We start from the raw sequence: 19548 nt of genomic DNA on the forward strand, positions 1-19548 counted from the left end.
AGATCAGTGTGATCATGGCCGTCTGAGGTGAAATGAGAAACTATGGGCTTGGACAAATCTTTAATCCTCACAACCCTAACATGTTCTTTGAAGTGGTCTCCTAGTCTCCTTCCAGTTTCTCCAATGTAGATATCTGGGCATTTTTTACAGGAGATACAGTAAATGAGGTTGCTGGAGGTCTCATAAGGCTGTCGAGAAAAGCAGAGATGAGTGTGGTCGGACAATTTGCAGTTGTAAAAAATAGATCACAAAGGTATTTTCTGTGAGATTCTCATAGATTCTGTGAGGTATTTTCTAGTTTCTTCGTAGAGAAAATTAGAATGAAACCGTCAATTTTTTTTTCAAAATTCAAATGACATCAACAATTAGAAGAGGTCCGAGAGGAAATCTGTGTCGGTGTCTGAGCTGCAAACAGAACGAGCAGAGATAAATGATAGAACAAGTCTCAACTTGTTCCATTGATAATTAGATAATAAGAATACACACAAACTCATTATACTTTATTATATATGGCTAAAGCTATATTTACTGTAATTTAATTCCATCCCATTTAGTGTCATTCCATCCCAGCATATCTAAACGGGTGTAACACAGAAGAAAGAGCTTGAATTAAAGCACAGTAGTATCACTGCATACTATTTTTCACAATTGCCTGTGTTTTAAATAAAACATTAATAGAATCTAACTGAGATGTAGAGCAAAGCTTGTAATGTTAAACCACTAAAAAACTGGCATTTTTTTCTGTATCATTTTTAATGACTCCAGTAAACTGTCTTTTCTACTTCTCTCTTGTGGACTTCTCTTCTCTTGCCCACAGCTGTAACCACAAACAAACCAACTCAAAAAAGAGGCAGATACTCCAGCATATCTGCTTTACTACATGAGGGCACATGCTGGTAAGCAGCTAATTGAATGTGCGCCTGACAAACTTGAGTATAAAAGGGATCTCAGATAGAGAAGTGGGAGCCAGCGGCTCTGAGTAAATGTGCAGCATCTGTGAAGACAGGACACAACGTGAATATTTATACACACAGAAAAGTAAAACCATGCAAACCAGTTTGTTGAAAAGATTTGCCCTACACTCTAGAATATTTATATGCTAGTAGATTCCTGTCAGAGGAAATGGACAGACATGTGGCAATCTGGAGCACATCCTAGAAGCATAGGGCACAGGACAGGTACGCACTCTAGACAGGACATCAGTCCATTACAAGGCACACATGCTCAGATGCACAATTTAAAGAAGTTAATTAACCTCCCCAGCATGTCTTTGGAAGGTGAGAGCAAACTGGAGCTCTCTTCGAGAACCCATGCAATCAAGAGGTGAACATGTAAACTCCCCACACAACGTACCTGTAGCCTGGAGTTGAACCCAGGAGCCAAGACCAACGAAGTAGCAATGCTAACCACCTTGTCACCACACCGCCTGCCCGATTGCTTCCATTAAATCAGAATTATTTGTCTTTCTCGCCAACAAGCTGAGAGCTATGAGGTCCAGACAAGAAGGTGTCACTGGGACTCACACCAGGTGGAGCAGCTGGCGAGTGCAGCCCTAAGCGAATGTGCAACATGTGAGACAGAGGTCTGGTAGGAGGGCAGCACTCCTGGTCTCATGCATATGGAGGCTGCTGGTGTTTCCAGGCCACATCCATCTCAGGATATATCTGCAGCTAGATGATCCTGAAATGTCACCACATAATTACTACACACTTTGTATCTGTGCACCACAAAGCGCTGGTCCAATTCTCTTTCCTCTTAACATCTCTTTATCTCATCAAAGGACAAACACTTCTTGCAAGGCTTCATACTTTTCCTACATAACAAAATTCATGAAAGAGATATTAAAAGCTCAATATTTAGAATTAATCTGTTTAACTGCCTTTAACGAAATAATAATGGTCATGTCTAATGCTGAATAACATTTCAATACACCCCAGCTTCAATCTTGTTTGAAGATTAAGTACTGGTATTTTGAATTAATTATAGTGATGCTATCATTACAGTTCAATTCATCACACAGTAATTCAGTTTCACCTCGCATTCGAACCATACTTCATTGATAAAAAAATAAGTAAAGGTTAAAATTCTAGATTAAAATTCCTAGTCACAAAACCCCTGCTAACAAACATCCAGAGTATAGGTAAAAATTGCACCTTTTAAATTTCAGAAAGAATAGGAATTGCCATTTTTACATTTTATAAGAAAAAAATTGTACACTAAATGCTGTGAAAGAAATGGAGCCATGAACTTTAGAAATGTTTTTTAGAAATGTGTTTAAAATAATAATAATGATACTGTTGTTGTTGTTGTTGTTGTTGTTAGATGAAAGAACACCGGGAACATGTCTAATGTTGAATGTTTCTTATTACCTTAAAGGACTTTAATCTGTACAAACAATTAAGAGATCTGGCAGTAGAATGAATTGTATTATGCACAAAAGTCAGGTTAAGTAAAAAATGAGAAGAAGCTGTTTTGCTCTTTTTATCTGATTTCTAGTAGCATCAAATGTGTAAAATCTGACCAAGCCAATTTTGAAAGGATCCCACAGTCAGCTTCAAAAACTTGGTTGGAAACTTGTATTTCCTATTAGGAAATAAACTAATAAAAAGAAAATGGAGGGTTTTGTTTCTTCTAGTTTTAGGCTCAGTTTGGATAAACAATGTATTTCCTGACTGTGCAGCAAGGCTTATCCAATATTTCACCCACGAAAAGGTTAAAAAGAAATTGGTCACACAACAACACCCCATACAAGGATCACGTACTGTAATCAAATCCAAATTTTGCTCACCAAACAGGTCTGTACTCTTGCAATTCAGACACAATGAAGGACTTTGTTTGGATAGGCTTGTCTCGGGAGTGCATTTGCTTTAATAACTGAATATTCAAATTGAGCTTTATTTCTAAGAATCCACGTCACTCCATACTGTATGTAGTTATACAATACCAGCTTCCACCATGTTATATAACTAAAATAACAAGCAGAACCTATTGTATTATATGAAAATGACAGGTAAAGTAAAAAACGAGAGGAAGCCATTTCACTCTTTTTATTAATTTGATTTCTAGTGGCTCTAGTTTGGCTCTTTTTTATCTGATTTCTAGTAGCATCATACAGTACGTGTAAAATCCCACTAAGACAATTTTGCTTAGGTTTTCTATACATTTCAAACAAACTCCACCTCGGCCCATACTTGTCCTCGTTGGCAAGGAAACACATGGAGCGACAGGGAGGGGTTTTACAGAAATGCACCTGATCTGCGCAAAACCCCACCCGAGATGCCAATAAGAGGATGCATCAAGGAGGAGTTTGGCGTAAGAGGCTTTGCCTTAACCCGCTTGGCTCCGGGCCAACCGCCTGGCTCAGGCGGGTAGTTGCATCAGCACGCGTAGGCTGCAAGGGAACAAGTAATAGGTTTATTCCATGCTGAAAAGAGAAGAAAGGAAACACAACGTTTTGGCTGTGGAGCCTTCTTCAGTGCAAGAAAGATAGGGCAGTCAACAAAGATAATATAGCGTGGGGAAACAAAAGCCAGGACAAGGAGAGAGGAGGAGGCAGGAGCAGAGGAGAGGCAGAGTGGCCAATCCAGTGGTGCGAGGTCGAGAGAGGTGTGAAACAAAACCTACCAATGAATAGAGAGAATTAGAAGAAAACAGGTCAGTCGTTGAGAGAAGGGGAAAGGTGTGAGCCAAGTTTCAGGATCATTTTTGTTTCTGATGTTCCTGCTATACAGTATATAATGTTAAGAAACCCTAGTTTGAGAATGCAGACGGAGAGGTCGGTGCAATCATGGCCGTCAGAGGTGAACCGAGAAACTGTGGGCTTGGAGAAATCTTTCATCTTCACAGCCCCACCATGTTCTCTGAAGCGGTCTCCCAGTCTCCTCCCTGTTTGCCCACTGTAGATGGCTGGGCATTTACTGCAAGAGATACAGTAAATAAGGTTGCTGGAGGTACAAGATGTATATTCTGAGTGAGCCAGAAGTGTCCTGAGGGGCCTTGAATGAGTGTAGTGTTAGATATGTACTTGCAGGTGATACAGCGAGCTCTGTTGCAGGGGAAAGTGCCTGGTGTGGATGATTGCTGAGGACGGTCCAGGGAGCTGTGAACCAGAAGCATACGCAGATTGGGTGGCCGGCAATATGACTCATATTATGAGATATTATGAGATGATGTGGTGGTCAGAAAAGAGGGCCCCAATGGAGGGATCATCCTGTAGGATAGGAAGGTTGTTGATAAGGGTCCTGGGGATAGAGAGCGTGTTAGGGTGCTAGGGAAGCACCAAAGGAATGTGGTTAGGCCTGTGAGAAAGAGGCTTACAGTTTTACAGGAAGTGGCGTCACGGAGAATAATTAGCTTGAGCAGCAGCCCTGGTTAACTGACATTCATTCATTCTTCTTATAGTTTCATGTGTTTCAGAATACTCTTTCTGACCACATTTATGGTTGATCTCTTACGTCTACTGCAAAGCGCTTTGAGATATCTTCACATGAAGGGCACTATTTAAACCAAAACTATCCTTAATCATTTGAAGATCATTCTGATTGTTTCGGCATCTCTGCGACCCTGTATTGGATAAAGCGGTTGGAAAATGAATGGACTGTTATTATTCCATTGTACTGTAGCGTTTGCAGGTTCTTTTCAGTAATAAATAACATCGGAGACGCCATTAACCAGCTTTATTTGTTAACAACCACACAAAACCAAACACAGAATCCACACACATGAGGAGACTGACGGAACACGTACAAATCTTTAGGGTGGTAATTACCTAACAACACACTTTTCTTTTACAGGACGACACAAGGCACTAGAACTACTAGGACATTATTTACACAGGTAGGGTCAGCCGCTGGTCATCGTGCTGACCCTCAGACTCTCCCCGGCTACCACTCCCAGCATGCCCAGCGGTACTACGAGCGCCTAGGGGCGCTTCCTCCTCACCACCAGGCGAGGGCGTTACAATACTATTGGTTGTTTTTTTTTTTCGTAGAAGTAGTGCGTCTTTAAGAAATTGGTTAACACCCCCTTGAAGAAGACATTGTTGTGTGGGTGTGATAGCTGCAGCTTGAAACATTACACAGAGCTTAAAGGTATTCAGTATTTCGTTTTTAGATTGCAAAGATGGGAAAGTAGTCTTGACTTAACATTAAGTAGGTCATAACTAAGGAATTACAAAAAGAATATTAAATCGATATACTTAAAAGCAAAAGGGCGTAACTGAGATCCAGAACATAATTTTAGTTTTTTTTAAAAGAAAACTTTTATATTATTAATTTAATTGGGATGAGGGAACAAAGCGAATATACACATAAAATATAGTTTGTCTTGTTTTTACAAGGACTTCAGAAGGGGAAGAGACGAGGAGGCTGTGACGCCCAAGCTTTTTCCTGTCTTTGTTTTGTGAAGATATCCAGAGAAACATTATGTCAGGCTGGGGTCGTTTCTGCGAACAGGCTGTTCTGCAGAACGGGCTGGTTCTGATCCTGACTGTGCTCATTGTCAACGTAGCAGGTACAGCAGATATCTTACATTTAACTGGTTTCCCCTACCTGACCGTCATGTGTCCTGTCTCACCCGCCCTCCGCCCTACATGGAAAACAAAAATCAGAGCAGTCTTGAAATCATTTGGCCTTAAGATTCTTCCACCATGCTGAAGTGGAATTACTCAGTATTAGGGCAGAAGTCCACGAAATTACAGTATAGGCTTAGAATATAGCCAGAAGAATGGTAGTTTATGATCCTAAAACCTCAAAAACATTTCAAAATGGAATGGTACGAAACGTAAATTCGTATTTTATGTTTTAATCTTAGCTTAGTTTAAATATTTTTGAAATAATCTTCTTGGTTCTGGAGGCGCCTATACAATCGTTCTTGCTGAATAGAAATAAAGCCTTTGTCCGCCGTGAGTCCAGTTTTTCAGGCAATTAACACTGTCCGGAGCAGATGGGTATTGAATGTGTTTTGCCGTATATATCCTGAAACGTCCTTCTAAAGCATTCGAAATGCTGTTTCTAGGTGCTGTTCTTGCCCATATTAGCATCTTAAATCAACAGGTGCAATTGCCTAAAATGCTTGCTAAGCCGACAGGAAGCCTGATTCATATTAAAATTTGGTTGTATAGATCTATTTATTACTGGGGCGTGCCGGTAGTGCAGTGAGTTAAAATCTGGACCCGGGGTGCTTTGTATATTCACCCTTTCTTCGGGTGCTCTGGTTTCCTCCCACAGACCAACTACATTTTTTAAGGGCCAATGGGAAATTTGGCCAGGAAGCCAGGGTTACACCCCTACTTTTTTCGAGAAACGCCCTGGGATTTACCTCTGTTTTACGTCTCATCCAAAGGACAGCGTCACTATACTGGGGCATTAGGACCCACATGGACTGCAGGGTGAGCGCCCCCTGCTGGCCCCACTAACACCTCTTCCAGCAGCAACCTTAGTTTTTCCCAGAAGGTCTCTCATCCAGGTACTGACCAGGCTGACACCTGCTTAGCTTCAGTGGGTTGCCAGTTGGGAATTGCAGAGTGATATGGCTGCACAGACCAACAACATACTGGTAGATGAACTGGCTTTTGGGAAATTTGACCGTAGTGTGAGAGTCTGTGTGGCCGCATTTCTGCCCTGCGATGGTCTGGCAGCATGTCCAGGGTGTACCCTGCCTAGAGATCTGCACGGACATGAAAACCCAACCCGGATCGTACCCGAGACCTTGAGATCCGACCCAACCGAGACCGAATGGGACTTCCAAATTTGAAACCCGAACCCGAAATCGTCACTCTTCTCCTCTCGGAGCGAGTAGACACATGCGCACACGGAGACGGATTCTCACTGACGCGGTTTTACAATGCTTTGATCGGCTGCTATGCGCTTTAGTTGATGGAGAAAAATGCCGTGTGCTGAGAAAAACTGGTATTTAGGTCAAATGTTACCATAACGAAGCCGTCCCCGACTCATTTGGCATTTTGGTAATTCTCTCTTTGTGAGTTTTCGTTTTATTTCATCGATTGAGAACAGTTAGCTAGGTAAGCTTTGTTACACACATATTGTACAGAACGAGACAGAGAGAGAACAAACGGGCAAGCGACAGCGCAAAATGAGTAAGGAATTTCTTCTAATAAAAATACATTTAAGCATAAAATAATAATCAATTTTCACTTATTAGAAAACAAACCCGAAACCCGCCCGAGCCCGAAGTTGTATGTGAAAAACCGGCCCGAAAACCCGAGACTTTGTCGGACCGTCGGGCTCAGGTCGGGTAGTAGACCTCTACCCTGCCTTGCAGGGATAGACCAAACTGCTCTTTTTATTGCTGTTGGGAGTTCGCAGACTTCTGGTTTTCACTTGTCCTCATCCGCCTATCAATTGCATTAATTTAATCATGTCATCAGTTTTGTGTCTTGGGATTTAGTCCAGTGCGTCCTTGATTTAAAACAAGTCATTGTTCGTTCTGTCTGTGGCCTTTTCACACTTACAAATAACTGCATTTACAAAGCAGTAGATATTTCAAATATAAAGAAATATGTATTTTTAATAGATAGATAGATACTTTATTGATCCCGTGAGGGAAATTGCAGTGCAACAGCAGCTTAACACACACAACACAGCCACAGTGTAACGAATTATATAATAATAGTACAATACATACAATACAATACAAGAGTTACTCACAGTTCGGACACACAAGAACAAACTAGAACAGAACAGTACACAGAAAATCGTATCACACGTATGAATGTAAATATAGATGTAACCATAGATATAAATATAAATATAAATGTATTGCACAGGTCCCTGGCATATATTGCACAAAAGTGGTTGTAAACGGGAAAAAGAAAAAGAAAAAGAAAGAGAACAGATGTAGCAGTAGATGTGTATATGCGTTTAGTCCAGAAACAGGTCACTGTCTCTGTTGCCTCTGCCAAGACGCAAGGTGGATGCGTTGTACAGTCTTATGGCAGACGGCAAGAATGACCTCCTGTAGCGCTCCCTGTCGCACGCTGGATGAATCAGTCTATTGCTGAACGTGCTCTTCATTCCTGCAAGCCTGTCATAGAGGGGATGGGAGAAGTTGTCCATGATGGCCTCTAGTTTGGACATCATTCTCCTCTCAGCCACTACCTCCAAGGGGTCCAGGTCAGACCCAATGACAGAGCTTGCTCTCCTGATGAGCTTGTTCAGCCTTTTGGAATCTACTGCTCTAATCCCAGAGCCCCAGCACACCACTGCGTAGAAAATGGCACTCGCTACCACCGACTGATAAAACATGTGTAGCATCTTACTACACACATTGAACGACCTGAGCCTCCTCAAGAAGTAAAGTCGGCTCTGTCCGTTCTTATAGATGGCCTCGATGTTCTTAGACCATTCCAGTCTATCGTCGATGTGCACTCCCAGGTACTTGTACGAGTCCACCATCTCCACGCCACTCCCATGGATGTAGACAGGAGTAGGTTTGACCTTTTTCCTCCTGAAATCTACCACCAGTTCCTTTGTCTTTGTAACATTCAGTTCCAAGTGGTTCACCCCACACCACTCCACAAAGCTGCTGACCAGTCCTCTGTACTCCTCCTCCTCCTGCTCACCCTTGATACATCCCACAATTGCAGAGTCATCTGAGAACTTTTGCAGGTGGCATGACTTTGAGTTGTACTTAAAGTCCGAAGTATAGAGGGTGAAGAGGAATGGAGAAAGAACTGTCCCTTGAGGTGCCCCTGTGTTACTCACTACCAGTTCAGACACACAGTTCTGAAGTCTCACAGACTGTGGTCTGCCCGTCAGGTAGTCAGTGATCCACGAGGTCATGGAGGCATCAACTTGCATCTCCTCCAGCTTCCTCCTTAGAAGTAAGGGCTGGATGGTATTAATGGCACAGTTTAGGAGTTTAGGATGCACTTTATTCTATAGCTTGCTAGCAGGTGAATGAAGTTACCTCTGTCTTGGCTATTGAGAGCTGGGTTTGAGAGAGTTCATCAGAGAAGAAACTATTTTCTGTTAAATTTATCAAATTAATGCTAAATTCAATTTTTTTTAATGTAAAGGGGTAAGAACGTGACCACTAAAACTTCCAATTTGTAAGATCAAGCATCTCCACACCTATGTGTGAGGATGTTGTATCTCATCGTTAAGCTATAGTGTCATTAATCTGGTACATGTTTCTCCAAAAAATATCTGATTTTTATTGTTTTTATTGTACTGTTTTCTGCAGCTATCTGGACAGGGTTGTCTCCTGGAATTTGAACTCTCCACACTCGGGTTCCATAAAAACACACAATCCCTCCAGAACCATGAAACTGAAGATATTATATCCAACTTTGGCCCTTTTTATTGTATTAACTACCATTGGCTTTACAGCCAAACACAAAGTGTAACTGGAGCCATTAGTGAAATTAATCCAAGTTCATTTTCTCTTTGTAGGTCAATGCAGTTATCCTCCAAGTGTACAGAATGCTGTTCTAAATGACCAGTCTCAATTATTAAATGATTTCCCAGAGGGAACTGCTGTTACGTATGAATGTAACCCAGGATATAGAAGAGCGAGTGGATCTCCATCAATCTCCTGCAGTAACGGCCAGTGGAGTCAACCGACATTAACATGTGAAAGTGAGTGTTTATTTTTTTTAGATTAGGAAAACATCATATACTAACGGCACCTCAACTGTGTAATTTGTCATTTTGAGATATACTTCCTTGAAAAGGAACAAAAGCTGACTGGTTAATTTGTGTTGTCATTTTGTTTGTTAATATGTGATAAATTGAGTGCAATCTGTTCTTACTTCAGGTTAACGTGTTTCCAATAATTAGAGAGGTTTTGTAATGATAAACGGACGCAAAAACATGACACCATTGCAGCCAAGACAAATGATCACAGTAACAGTGAGCAAAATAAGGAGAGGCAATTCCTGCAGATCATCCCAGTAGGCATCGGAAACAGTAGCATTGGAATAAGAGCGGTTTGATTTTGCCTCTTCCCAGACTAGCAAGGGGAGTGTAGTTTTTAAATGCATTGAGGTACTAGTGAGTACTTGCACATTTGTAACACTTTCTCTTCATACATTGAACAGTGTTGCTTCTTTGCTTTCCATAACGCTTTAATGATGGAGAGTCCCGAGAGGCAGAACAGAGAGCCGATATTGCATCAGTATTTTATTCAGACAGCCGAGATGCTTTTCATTCTCATTAGACCAAACAGATCCCATAAAGTAATTGGGACTGTCGTTCCCTATTAACAGCGATGGGCTTTTTTTTTAAACAGATAAAGAACAGTTACTGAAATAGTTGGATAGATTATCTTTACATTTAAATGGTTTGTCCAAAGCTCCATACATCTAGCTGGGGGTTTACTTCATTTACCACTGTGGCTGTATGGCAGCAGCTGTACTGTGGCAGCAAGGTGAAGAGGGAGTTGTTCTCTCTTCTGATGGGGGTAGGTTAGAACTGCCCTTAAACTGGAGATTAATCTGCACATTACTGCCCTCCCACTCTTTCAAAGAAGATCTTTGAAAGAAGATGAAACTATTTTGTAATTCATTCTCTCAGACTCCCTTTATATATCACTAGGACCCACATGAAGCTCTGATAACATTGTGGTGAAAATATTCAAAAATTCATAAAGTCAAATATTTTTTTTATTAAATTGTAAATGTCCAGGAGATGAACACAAATCAGCTGACACTATTTCTATACAATGTGCATTTATATTGCTTTGTGGAATTGTACAGACAAGTGTGCTGTTCATTACACGATGCTTTTCTAATGTAAGACATGTTCCTCTTTTTTTATAAAGGTATTCATAGTTTTGTTGAATCCCACCTGAATAACTGAAGTAATCTTATTTTGCCGTAGAAAACTCCTGTGGTTCTCCTGGAGAGATACTGAATGGAAGATATGATCTGTCTGAAGGTATCCTGTTCGGTGCCAAAGCTAGAGTCATCTGTGATGAAGGGTGAGTTCAAGTTGTACAACAGAATCCTAAAGAACTGAAGGCTGTCTTTTTGAAAGAGTCATCAAGTTGTATTTTTGTTTATCTTTGGGTAGGTTAATTTTTCTTAAATTCTTAAAGTGCATGTCCTGTGTTGTTAGTCTCATCTATTGGAATTTATATCTGACTACTATTTCTACAAAGAAAAGGGTGAGAAAAGAATAATAGTTGTCTTTAAATCTGATTCAATTTTTCAATATGTAAGAACACTGCTACGATTATATTTTTTTGCTTGCTGCTTGAGTTACTTATGTCATCTTATCTTCTTCATGATATGCTGACTGAGGTTAGAATTCATCATACTGATGCAATTTTGCATGGATGCCAAAAATGTGTGTGCCTATTTAATAAAAGTTGAGTATTTTTAAAATGTTTGAGTTCTGAGCAACAGTGTATCCAGTGTATGCATTTTCTGTCTAGGAAGCATTTGTTTTATTTTAGAACCCCCAATTATTCTGTAATGCCCAAATGTGGAATAGACTTGTGTGTTTTCCACATCTTGGCTATGAATTACTGCAGCTGCACATGGGCGAATGAGGAATTGTAGATTCCTATGTACACATTGCAGCTCACGCAGGCCTGTATAGGAGGTGTAGATGCGGCACGTGCCTCACTGACAGTACCACATGCCTGTACTCCTGGGAAGTCTTGGGGCTCACTGTGACTGCAGGAGCTGAGAGAGCCTTAGCCATCTAATCCCAGCCTATTGCATGTCACCACTTGGGGAGTCCTGGTCCCGGTCTGCCAGCGGCACGAGCAGGCTCGAGCCTCGGGTCTCGGTCCGCCAGCAGCGTGAGCAGGCTCGAGCCTCGGTTCCCGGTCCGCCGGCAAAGTGAGCAGGCTCGAGCCTCGGGTCTCGGTCCGCCGGCAAAGTGAGCAGGCTCGAGCCCCTTGAGCCACTCGGGAGCTCCTAGGATACAATAGTCTATATTAACACAGCCTGTGGATTGTGATTGGGCAGCCTTTGGGAAATCAGGGCCGTGGAGGTCGTCCTGAATGTGTTTAAGATAAAAATGTGATCTTTTGCACTGTCTCTAGGTACCAGTTGGTGGGCAGAGAAAGACTTTGCTTCGCTGATGGCTGGAGTTCGGACGTTCCTCTTTGTGAGGGTAAATAAGATAAACTTTGTCTCTAAAAGGGTCAAATACTTTTCATAGAACCAAATACTTTTGAGGCCACCAAATTATTTGCACTGGTTTATCTCCAATTATAATAATAATAATTGCTTACACTTATATAGTGCTTTTCTGGAGACTCCACTCAAAGCGCTTTTACAGGTACTGGGGACTCCCCTCCACCACCACCAATGTGCAGCCCCACCTGATGATTCGACGGCAGCCATAGTGCGCCAGAACGCTCACCACACATCAGCTATCAGTGGGGAGGAGAGCAGAGAAATGAAGCCAATTCATAGATAGGGATTATCAGGAGGCCATGATTGGTAAGGGCCAATGAGAAATTTGTCCAGGACGCCAGGGTTACACCCATACTCTTTTTGAGACGCGCCTGGGATTTTTAATGACTAAAGAGAGTCAGGACTTTGGTTTTACGTCTCATCCGAAGGATGGCGCCTCTTTACAGTATAGTGTCCCTGTCACTATACTGGGGCATTAGGACCCACAGGGTGAGCGCCCCCTGCTGGCCCCACTAACACCTCTTCCAGCAGCAACCTTAGTTTTTCCGAGGAGCTCTCCCATCCAGGTACGTTTCTATGACTTTGTTATAACATCTTTGCTTTACACAATGGGATGTAAAGTGAATCTATACAGGATTGAGAAGACAAGCAAGCTGAGCCTAATTTTTTAGTCATGGACATTCATATACTTTTAGATAAAGGGTTTTGGTTAGCGTGTATCTTGATTTACTTACAGCACACTTCTCCTGTTTGGCTTAGAACACCAGACAGGAAGGAAGCCACTGAATTCAACTTTGTAGTAAAAATAGAATGCTTCTCTTTTTGTAGTTGTTACTGTTCCCACAAAGGGGATATGGTTGTGCAATTGCAATCCTGAAAGGTTGGGATAATTTGGAAAATTAAAGGAAAATGTAAGTGAAATGTCACAGTGAGTAAAAGGTATATACGATATTAGTCAGATATGCAGAGCATTACACAGCCTGTGTTGTAGAATTTGCAAACCCTGTTTTCTGGAGAAACAAAGGGTTACTGAAGGTTTTTAAGCGGCCACTAAGGAATTTGAGTGCTTTGGGTGGCTGATATGATTCTTGGTCTATATTTGACATAAATCTCTTACCTGGAGTTAGATGCAATAATTCCTATTTGCCTGTGTTGGTCAGAAGAGTCCCACAGTGTTTTTGTTTTTGCAAATTGAGCTGTTCTGCTACATTTGTGGAAGTTTCTTTTTCTGTAACGTTGATAATTTATAACTTTATTTGAATCGGAGCTAACAATTCTGGTTTAAACTCTGAAGGCTAAAGACGTTTGGCATGCCATCGCATATCCAGGCCAACATCTACAGGTGCACTATGGAGAGCATCCTGACTGGTTGCATCAATGCCTGGTATGGGAACTGCTCCACCCGGGATTGCAAAGTACTGCAGAGGGTGGTGAAGTCAGCGCAGCTCATTACCAGCTGTGAGCTACCATACATCCAGGATATCTACTCAGCTAGATGTCTTAAGAAGTCCAGGTCCATTCTCAAGGATCCCAGTCACAACCTGTTTTCTCTCCTACCATCCTACCAAACAGTATTGAAGCATTCAGTCAAACACTAACAGATTATGGAACAGCTTCTACCTCCAGGCAATTAGACTGCTAAATAGCCAAGCTGCAGTTCCTTCTGCAAATCACCTGTAATGGCTACATGGTATTATGTAACCTTATTTTGTAACTTTAATTTTGTGATCCCCCCCCCCGATTGATTGAGATACACCTGGGTCTTGCCGACAGCAACAGCATATGGACAGGCAGTGCACCTCACCCAGCTTTACCTTAAACTTTACTCCTGCTCATTACTCCCTGTGATTCTGGGATTCAACAGAAGCACAATGCCCATTAAGTGTTATTCATTGTAAGTAGAGAAGTCATCACCAGAAGCCTTCTGCAGAAAGCAGAACCGTTCCCCCTTTCATGGTTTTTAGTCAGATATTTTTCTACAGAGTTTAGCTATGGCACAACAGTGCCATTTTGTTTCATTAGTAAATCAGGCATTTCAGTACCTATTTAGAAATAATACAGCAAATGGATTGTGCTGCCATCTAGGGACTGTAGCTAAAACTACTTTTTTATCTTACAGTTGTTTCATGCCCTGATGTATCCATTACAAATGGCAAAAAAGTATCAGGACGACTGCCACCCTATGGATACAAAAGTTTTATTACCTTTGAATGTGATTCTGGCCACAAAGCGAATGGCACCTTGACCATTACCTGTGGAGTCAATGGCTGGTCCTCTGAACCTCCAACATGTTACAGAGGTGAGTTCTGTCCTTTGCTGGTTGGTCCTGCTAAATGGAGATAAAGAAGAATTGGGTTCAGATCCACTGTAAAGGTGATGTTCCTTTATGTAAGGTGTGTAATGGAAAGTGCTGACATGATTTCAAAATACTTTTTTGTGATTTGACGGTAGAGGCAGATATTCAATAAAGGGTTATTTCCACAATGAAATTGATGAAAACTATAAAGCCAAGAAAATGGAGGTTGCAAAAAATCAAGTTTTAAGGTTATACTTATAAGGACCCAATGTGTCTGAGTCTCACTGGGGGTGGAATTTTTAATTTGTGTGGTGCAACAACAAAGGGTCCAGTCACTCACAAAGTGTAGATGAACACTCTAATCAACGTTTGCGTTGTAAAGATGGAAATTATCACCCATCACCTCCTCAGTGTAAAGGTACGGTATGACATGTATTTTTAAGTTGTGAATTTTTCTTCTTTGATTCTAATCAGTAATAAGAATATAATTTTTATTGGATGATACAATTCATATGAAGTTTGGTCACCAGTTTAGTTTAAACTGTGGGTAAGTTAATGTTTATTAATGTATAATCATTTGTAGTTTGAGAAATGTATAATGATGTATCTTGTGTTTTGCTGTGATATTGTGTATCTGTTTTACACATAGGTGAATTTCATTGGTCATTATATAGCTTTTAAAGTACAGGCTAACACTCACTGCAGGCCGGACATGATACAGTAAATGTAGTTTATACATGTTTTACACTGAGAGATACACCTGGGTGTAACAGACATCAGCACACGGACAAACAGTGCACCTCACATAGTGCACCTCACAGCAAGGGTCTGCTTTACCCTTGCTCAATAATTAACATGAGATTCTGGGATCCAACAGAAGCACAATGCACATTAAGTATTGTTCATTGAATCTAGAGAAGTAATCACCAGAAGCCTTCTGCAGAATGCGAAAAAAAATGATCAGTTTTTCATGTTTTCCAACCATTATCTTTTCGTTTGAAAAATGTGGACCTGTGCCATTTTGAAACAATTTGTGTTTGACAATGACCTTAATCTTTATTTCATTAACAAACCAGACATTTCAGTGCCTTTTCAAGAATAATGGAGTAGATGGATTCTGCTGCCATCTAGGGACTGTAGCCGAAACTACTTTCTGTAACTTTGTGACGGACGGTAGCGCAGTAAGCTGCACTCTTATGAACAGCGGGTGTGATATTCAAGTTTTTTTTTATCTTAGTTGTTTCATACCCTGATGTAATCATTACAAATGGCAGAAAGGGTCTCAGAGCGACTGCCACCCTCCGGATACAAAAGTTTTATGACCTTTGAATGTAATCCTGGATACACACTGATTGGCACTAGGACTATTACCTGTGGAGTTAATGGCTGGTCCACTAATCCTCCAGCATGTGAAAAAGGCGAGTTCTGCCCTTCACTGTCTAGTCTTTCTAAATTTAATGTAATTATCTAATCTAATTAATCGTTGATTATTAAATTAATGTGCTTTTTGGTTTTGGTCCATCAACTGGCTGGACCCCCTGCAGAGTGAAATTAACCCCCGGGGAGCTGCAGAGGTGGTTGAGGGATTCAAAAGAAAATAAGGGAGAGGAAGAGAGGATCTTGTATAGCATTCAGGGAAGTGACATCATGGAGAATTATAAGTGAGATCAGCTTATAAGGATAATTTGGTAATAATAAGGATAATTAGGAATATATTCATATATTCACCTGTATGAATGGGTGAATTTGTGTTTAATTTTGCTTTACACCAGTATCATGAAGAAAATCATACTGCATTTAATTTAATTATGTTTTGTTCTAAATATTATATACATAATATACATATATACTGTATATAATGTACAGAGGGATATTGCATTTCCAGCAGCTGAATCAATGTACAGGAAGCACCTGGTATCTCCTTCCTTGGTGTTAGCTAATCATTTACATGCCACACGGAACTATACTCACTGGGTATATATTACTGTATATCTATCTTCTGAGAGGGTTAAATCAAAACATCCTTGCAAAGTGGAAGGGAAGATTACCACGTCATATGTATTTATATTTTAATATACATTTATTTCTGCTTGAATTATTTAAATGCAGGGGAACTCTTCCTTGTGATTTTGGTGTCTGATTATGACACCTTAATGTTATTTAATGTAGGTAATGTGGTGGTGAAAATGAATACACAGGAATACAATTGTATTTATTGCAGCTGTTTCAGAGGCAACTCAGATGGTTTTCACCTTCCCAATATTTACATGGAGAAATTATTCTCCAGTAATACTGTGTCCAAACCTGAGAGTTTCACAATGCACTGAAGGTACCGCTACAGAATAGTTACAAAATACAAATTTTCAAAGACTTATGTACAATTAGGGATACATTTCCAGCTATCTGACTTCTTTCAGCACTCCTTCGCTTAATATGTGTATTTTATTTAGGATTTTTCTTTCTCTTCTTGTATCTGTCTTTTTTTTGGATCTCAGTTATTTCAAGTGCACCAAAACAATACTCCTGAAGGGTTGGTTTGGCAATAAATTTGACTTTGACTTTGACCTTGACTCACAGCTGGCAACCAGTCATTCATTTATACCACCCTCTTACCTGCCCTACCTTCCTGCACTCCTTCAGGTAAAAAGGGGAATGAGTAAAGTAATTCCACAATAGAAAGGAGGAGCACAACATTTTGGCAGTTGGGCCTGACACCATTCTATTTTCTCCTTCCTGGTTTTAAGTGTGGAATCAAGCTTTCCTTCTCCCTCTGAAGCCAGCGTGCCCTGACACAGCTCCACGTTTGAACATCCTCACGGATGTCTGCTAGTCCACTTTCACTCATTCTCCCCCGCAGCAGCAGCAGACAGTACTGGTGTTCAGCTTGCCTGGTAATAATCATCCCCTTTTTGTACTCCACAGCTACCCAGGAAAGTTACCTGGATGTCCTGCTGAAGATGATAAAAGAGGAGTTGGCAAAGGAAAAAGAGAAACTTAATTTGGAAAGAGAAAGATTTGAACATGATAAGCAGGAGTACTGCCGTCGGTTTCTTGAGAATAAGTCTCCCTGAATGTGGAAACTAAAGAAATTAGTTTAAACAGCAGTGGCCTGGAGCTACTGACATTTACATGCAGTTTAAGGAAGTGTCAGTAAGGTAGATGCATTCTACAATAAATTAGCTGCTTTGTAAGCAAAATCTTCTTTAAACCATTAATATGCTGAATACATATGTAACACTAAGTAGTATCAGCTTCTTTCAAATATACTGACCACAAATCGCTTTCATATAAAGTTTGAGGTCTTCTGTTACTATAAAACTATTATTATTATTATTCCATAATGTATGCATGTGACAATTATATTTGACTGTTATGACAATCTTATAAAATATCATTTTAATATACACAATCTACTCTATTGTAAATTATTCATTTATTATTGGGTCTCCATCTAAGTGGGTCGAAAAGCAAAAACACTGAAGAATCATAATTGTTCATCATCATCACAGCTGTCTCTTCTCAAATCAGCATTGTGTGGCTTCAAAACTTCGATTTTTTCGTTAGAAAAGACTCATTTGGAAGTCGTGTATGCAAAGGAATAATGTCTTCTGTGGCAAAAGGAGATAAGTTTTAACAATCCTCTTTTTACAATCCACCTTAATCCACTTTTAACAGGGACTGAATTTGAAAGAAAATCATGGAACTGCAGAAATTAAATTACATATACATTACAATGTTATTTACTACAGTGCGCACTGCCCATGTATTATCATGTATCCAAGTACCGTAAGGACCCATCGTAATTATACCTGCGTTGATATGATTGCTCTCTGATCTGACGATGAAACATCCTGAAAGTCCCTGAACAAACACTGAAGGCCCAGCCACAGAGACGGGTGTGAAAAACTGTTGACATTCAATCTTCGCCTCGGCGAAGATCTATTGAAGATGAAACGGCTGTTTTTTTTTTGGTAGATCCGAGACGTGTGTTTTGTCAATTAAATTCTGGTTCGTAATCTACGGTTCTCAATAGCAAGCCTAATACTAGTTTCTGATTCTGTACATTTAAATACATGGAAAAATACCAAAAAGGTCTTAAAAACCTGTTGCGAGACTTTTCTAATACAGTTTTTTTTTTCGTTATCTGTATTTAATTCACAGGACTTCATTTCCAACCAATAGACGTAGAGTAGTTTATTGCCATACATTGAAATTCCTAATCGCGTTGATCTCTCGGGACATACACAGTACAACAGAGAACACCACACAATGTAGACAGTATATTATAAACATAATAAAAAGATGAGGAACAACAAATATGTCGTGGGACAGTGAATATGTAGTAGTGAGAAAAAAACATGGTAGACCATGCAAAAAGTGCATAGTGTAGATGTGAATATTATATAGGGTTTAGGTGGACATTCGGCTGCACAAACACCAGACACCTTGAGCTGTATAGGACTTTATAGCAGTAGCCGCTATCTCTGTGCTGAACTGTTACTTCGATATCCTGAGCGTGCAAAGTCAGTAAATAAGTTAACATGAGTATTTTTATTAACACTCGTTTTTTGATATTTCACTTTTATTATCTAATTAAAATACACTTATTTTACAATATACATCTCACAATCAGTACACACTCTTTAACAAACAACACAATCTCTACTACATTACAGAGAGTTCACTTTTCTTTTATACCGTGTTTATTAGAAGGCTTCTGTATTCTGAGAATAGCTGTTTAGCTGGTGTTTGATTTGGAGGACTACTGTAGATTAGAGCTATAGATTACTAGAATGGATTAAACCACAACTCAACTATATTGCATATTTAGCACTTCACATTGTTTTCATCATAGTGCAGACTAAAGTCGCCATTGTTATGGAACTTTATTTTGTTTTTCATCTATGGTAAGAATATCTAATATTTTGGCATTTAGTCTGACGTTCAAAGATAGAATATATTTTCTAGCGGGTGGTGCCTACGTCTTGATTAACAACTACAGGAACAAATTGGAAACACGTATAGTTTTATGAGGGCTCTTCGAACAGCGTTTTCCTTAAAATTGAACCAATGGAAAACAGGGAATATCTAGATTGACGTGTAGGATGGCCAATAACCGAACAGTAAACAGCCTCCATGA

The 19548-nt window shown here is 40.2% G+C and overlaps 1 protein-coding gene across 1 annotated transcript; it reads left to right on the forward strand.

The window, feature by feature from the left end:
- The first annotated feature begins 4996 nt into the window (after positions 1 to 4996).
- On the forward strand, positions 4997 to 17817 carry LOC102694595 (complement decay-accelerating factor-like). The gene is made up of 7 exons (XM_015342427.2): positions 4997 to 5090; positions 5339 to 5511; positions 9414 to 9599; positions 10842 to 10941; positions 12016 to 12086; positions 14232 to 14411; positions 17331 to 17817. Exons 2-7 carry the CDS (start codon positions 5424 to 5426, stop codon positions 17477 to 17479), a joined length of 774 nt encoding a protein of 257 aa, XP_015197913.2. The 5' UTR covers positions 4997 to 5090; positions 5339 to 5423; the 3' UTR covers positions 17480 to 17817.
- Positions 17818 to 19548: the final 1731 nt, after the last annotated feature.

The sequence above is a fragment of the Lepisosteus oculatus genome, chromosome 5 (assembly GCF_040954835.1).
Source record: "Lepisosteus oculatus isolate fLepOcu1 chromosome 5, fLepOcu1.hap2, whole genome shotgun sequence".
Lineage (NCBI taxonomy): Eukaryota > Metazoa > Chordata > Actinopteri > Semionotiformes > Lepisosteidae > Lepisosteus > Lepisosteus oculatus.

Excerpts from the sequence above, each read along its gene's own strand:
- LOC102694595 (XM_015342427.2), top strand. The coding sequence starts at position 5,424 with ATGTCAGGCTGGGGTCGTTTCTGCGAACAGGCTGTTCTGCAGAACGGG. Across the intron at positions 5,512-9,413 it reads GCTCATTGTCAACGTAGCAG|GTCAATGCAGTTATCCTCCA; the intron begins GTACAGCAGATA and ends TTCTCTTTGTAG. Across the intron at positions 14,412-17,330 it reads ACCTCCAACATGTTACAGAG|CTACCCAGGAAAGTTACCTG; the intron begins GTGAGTTCTGTC and ends TGTACTCCACAG.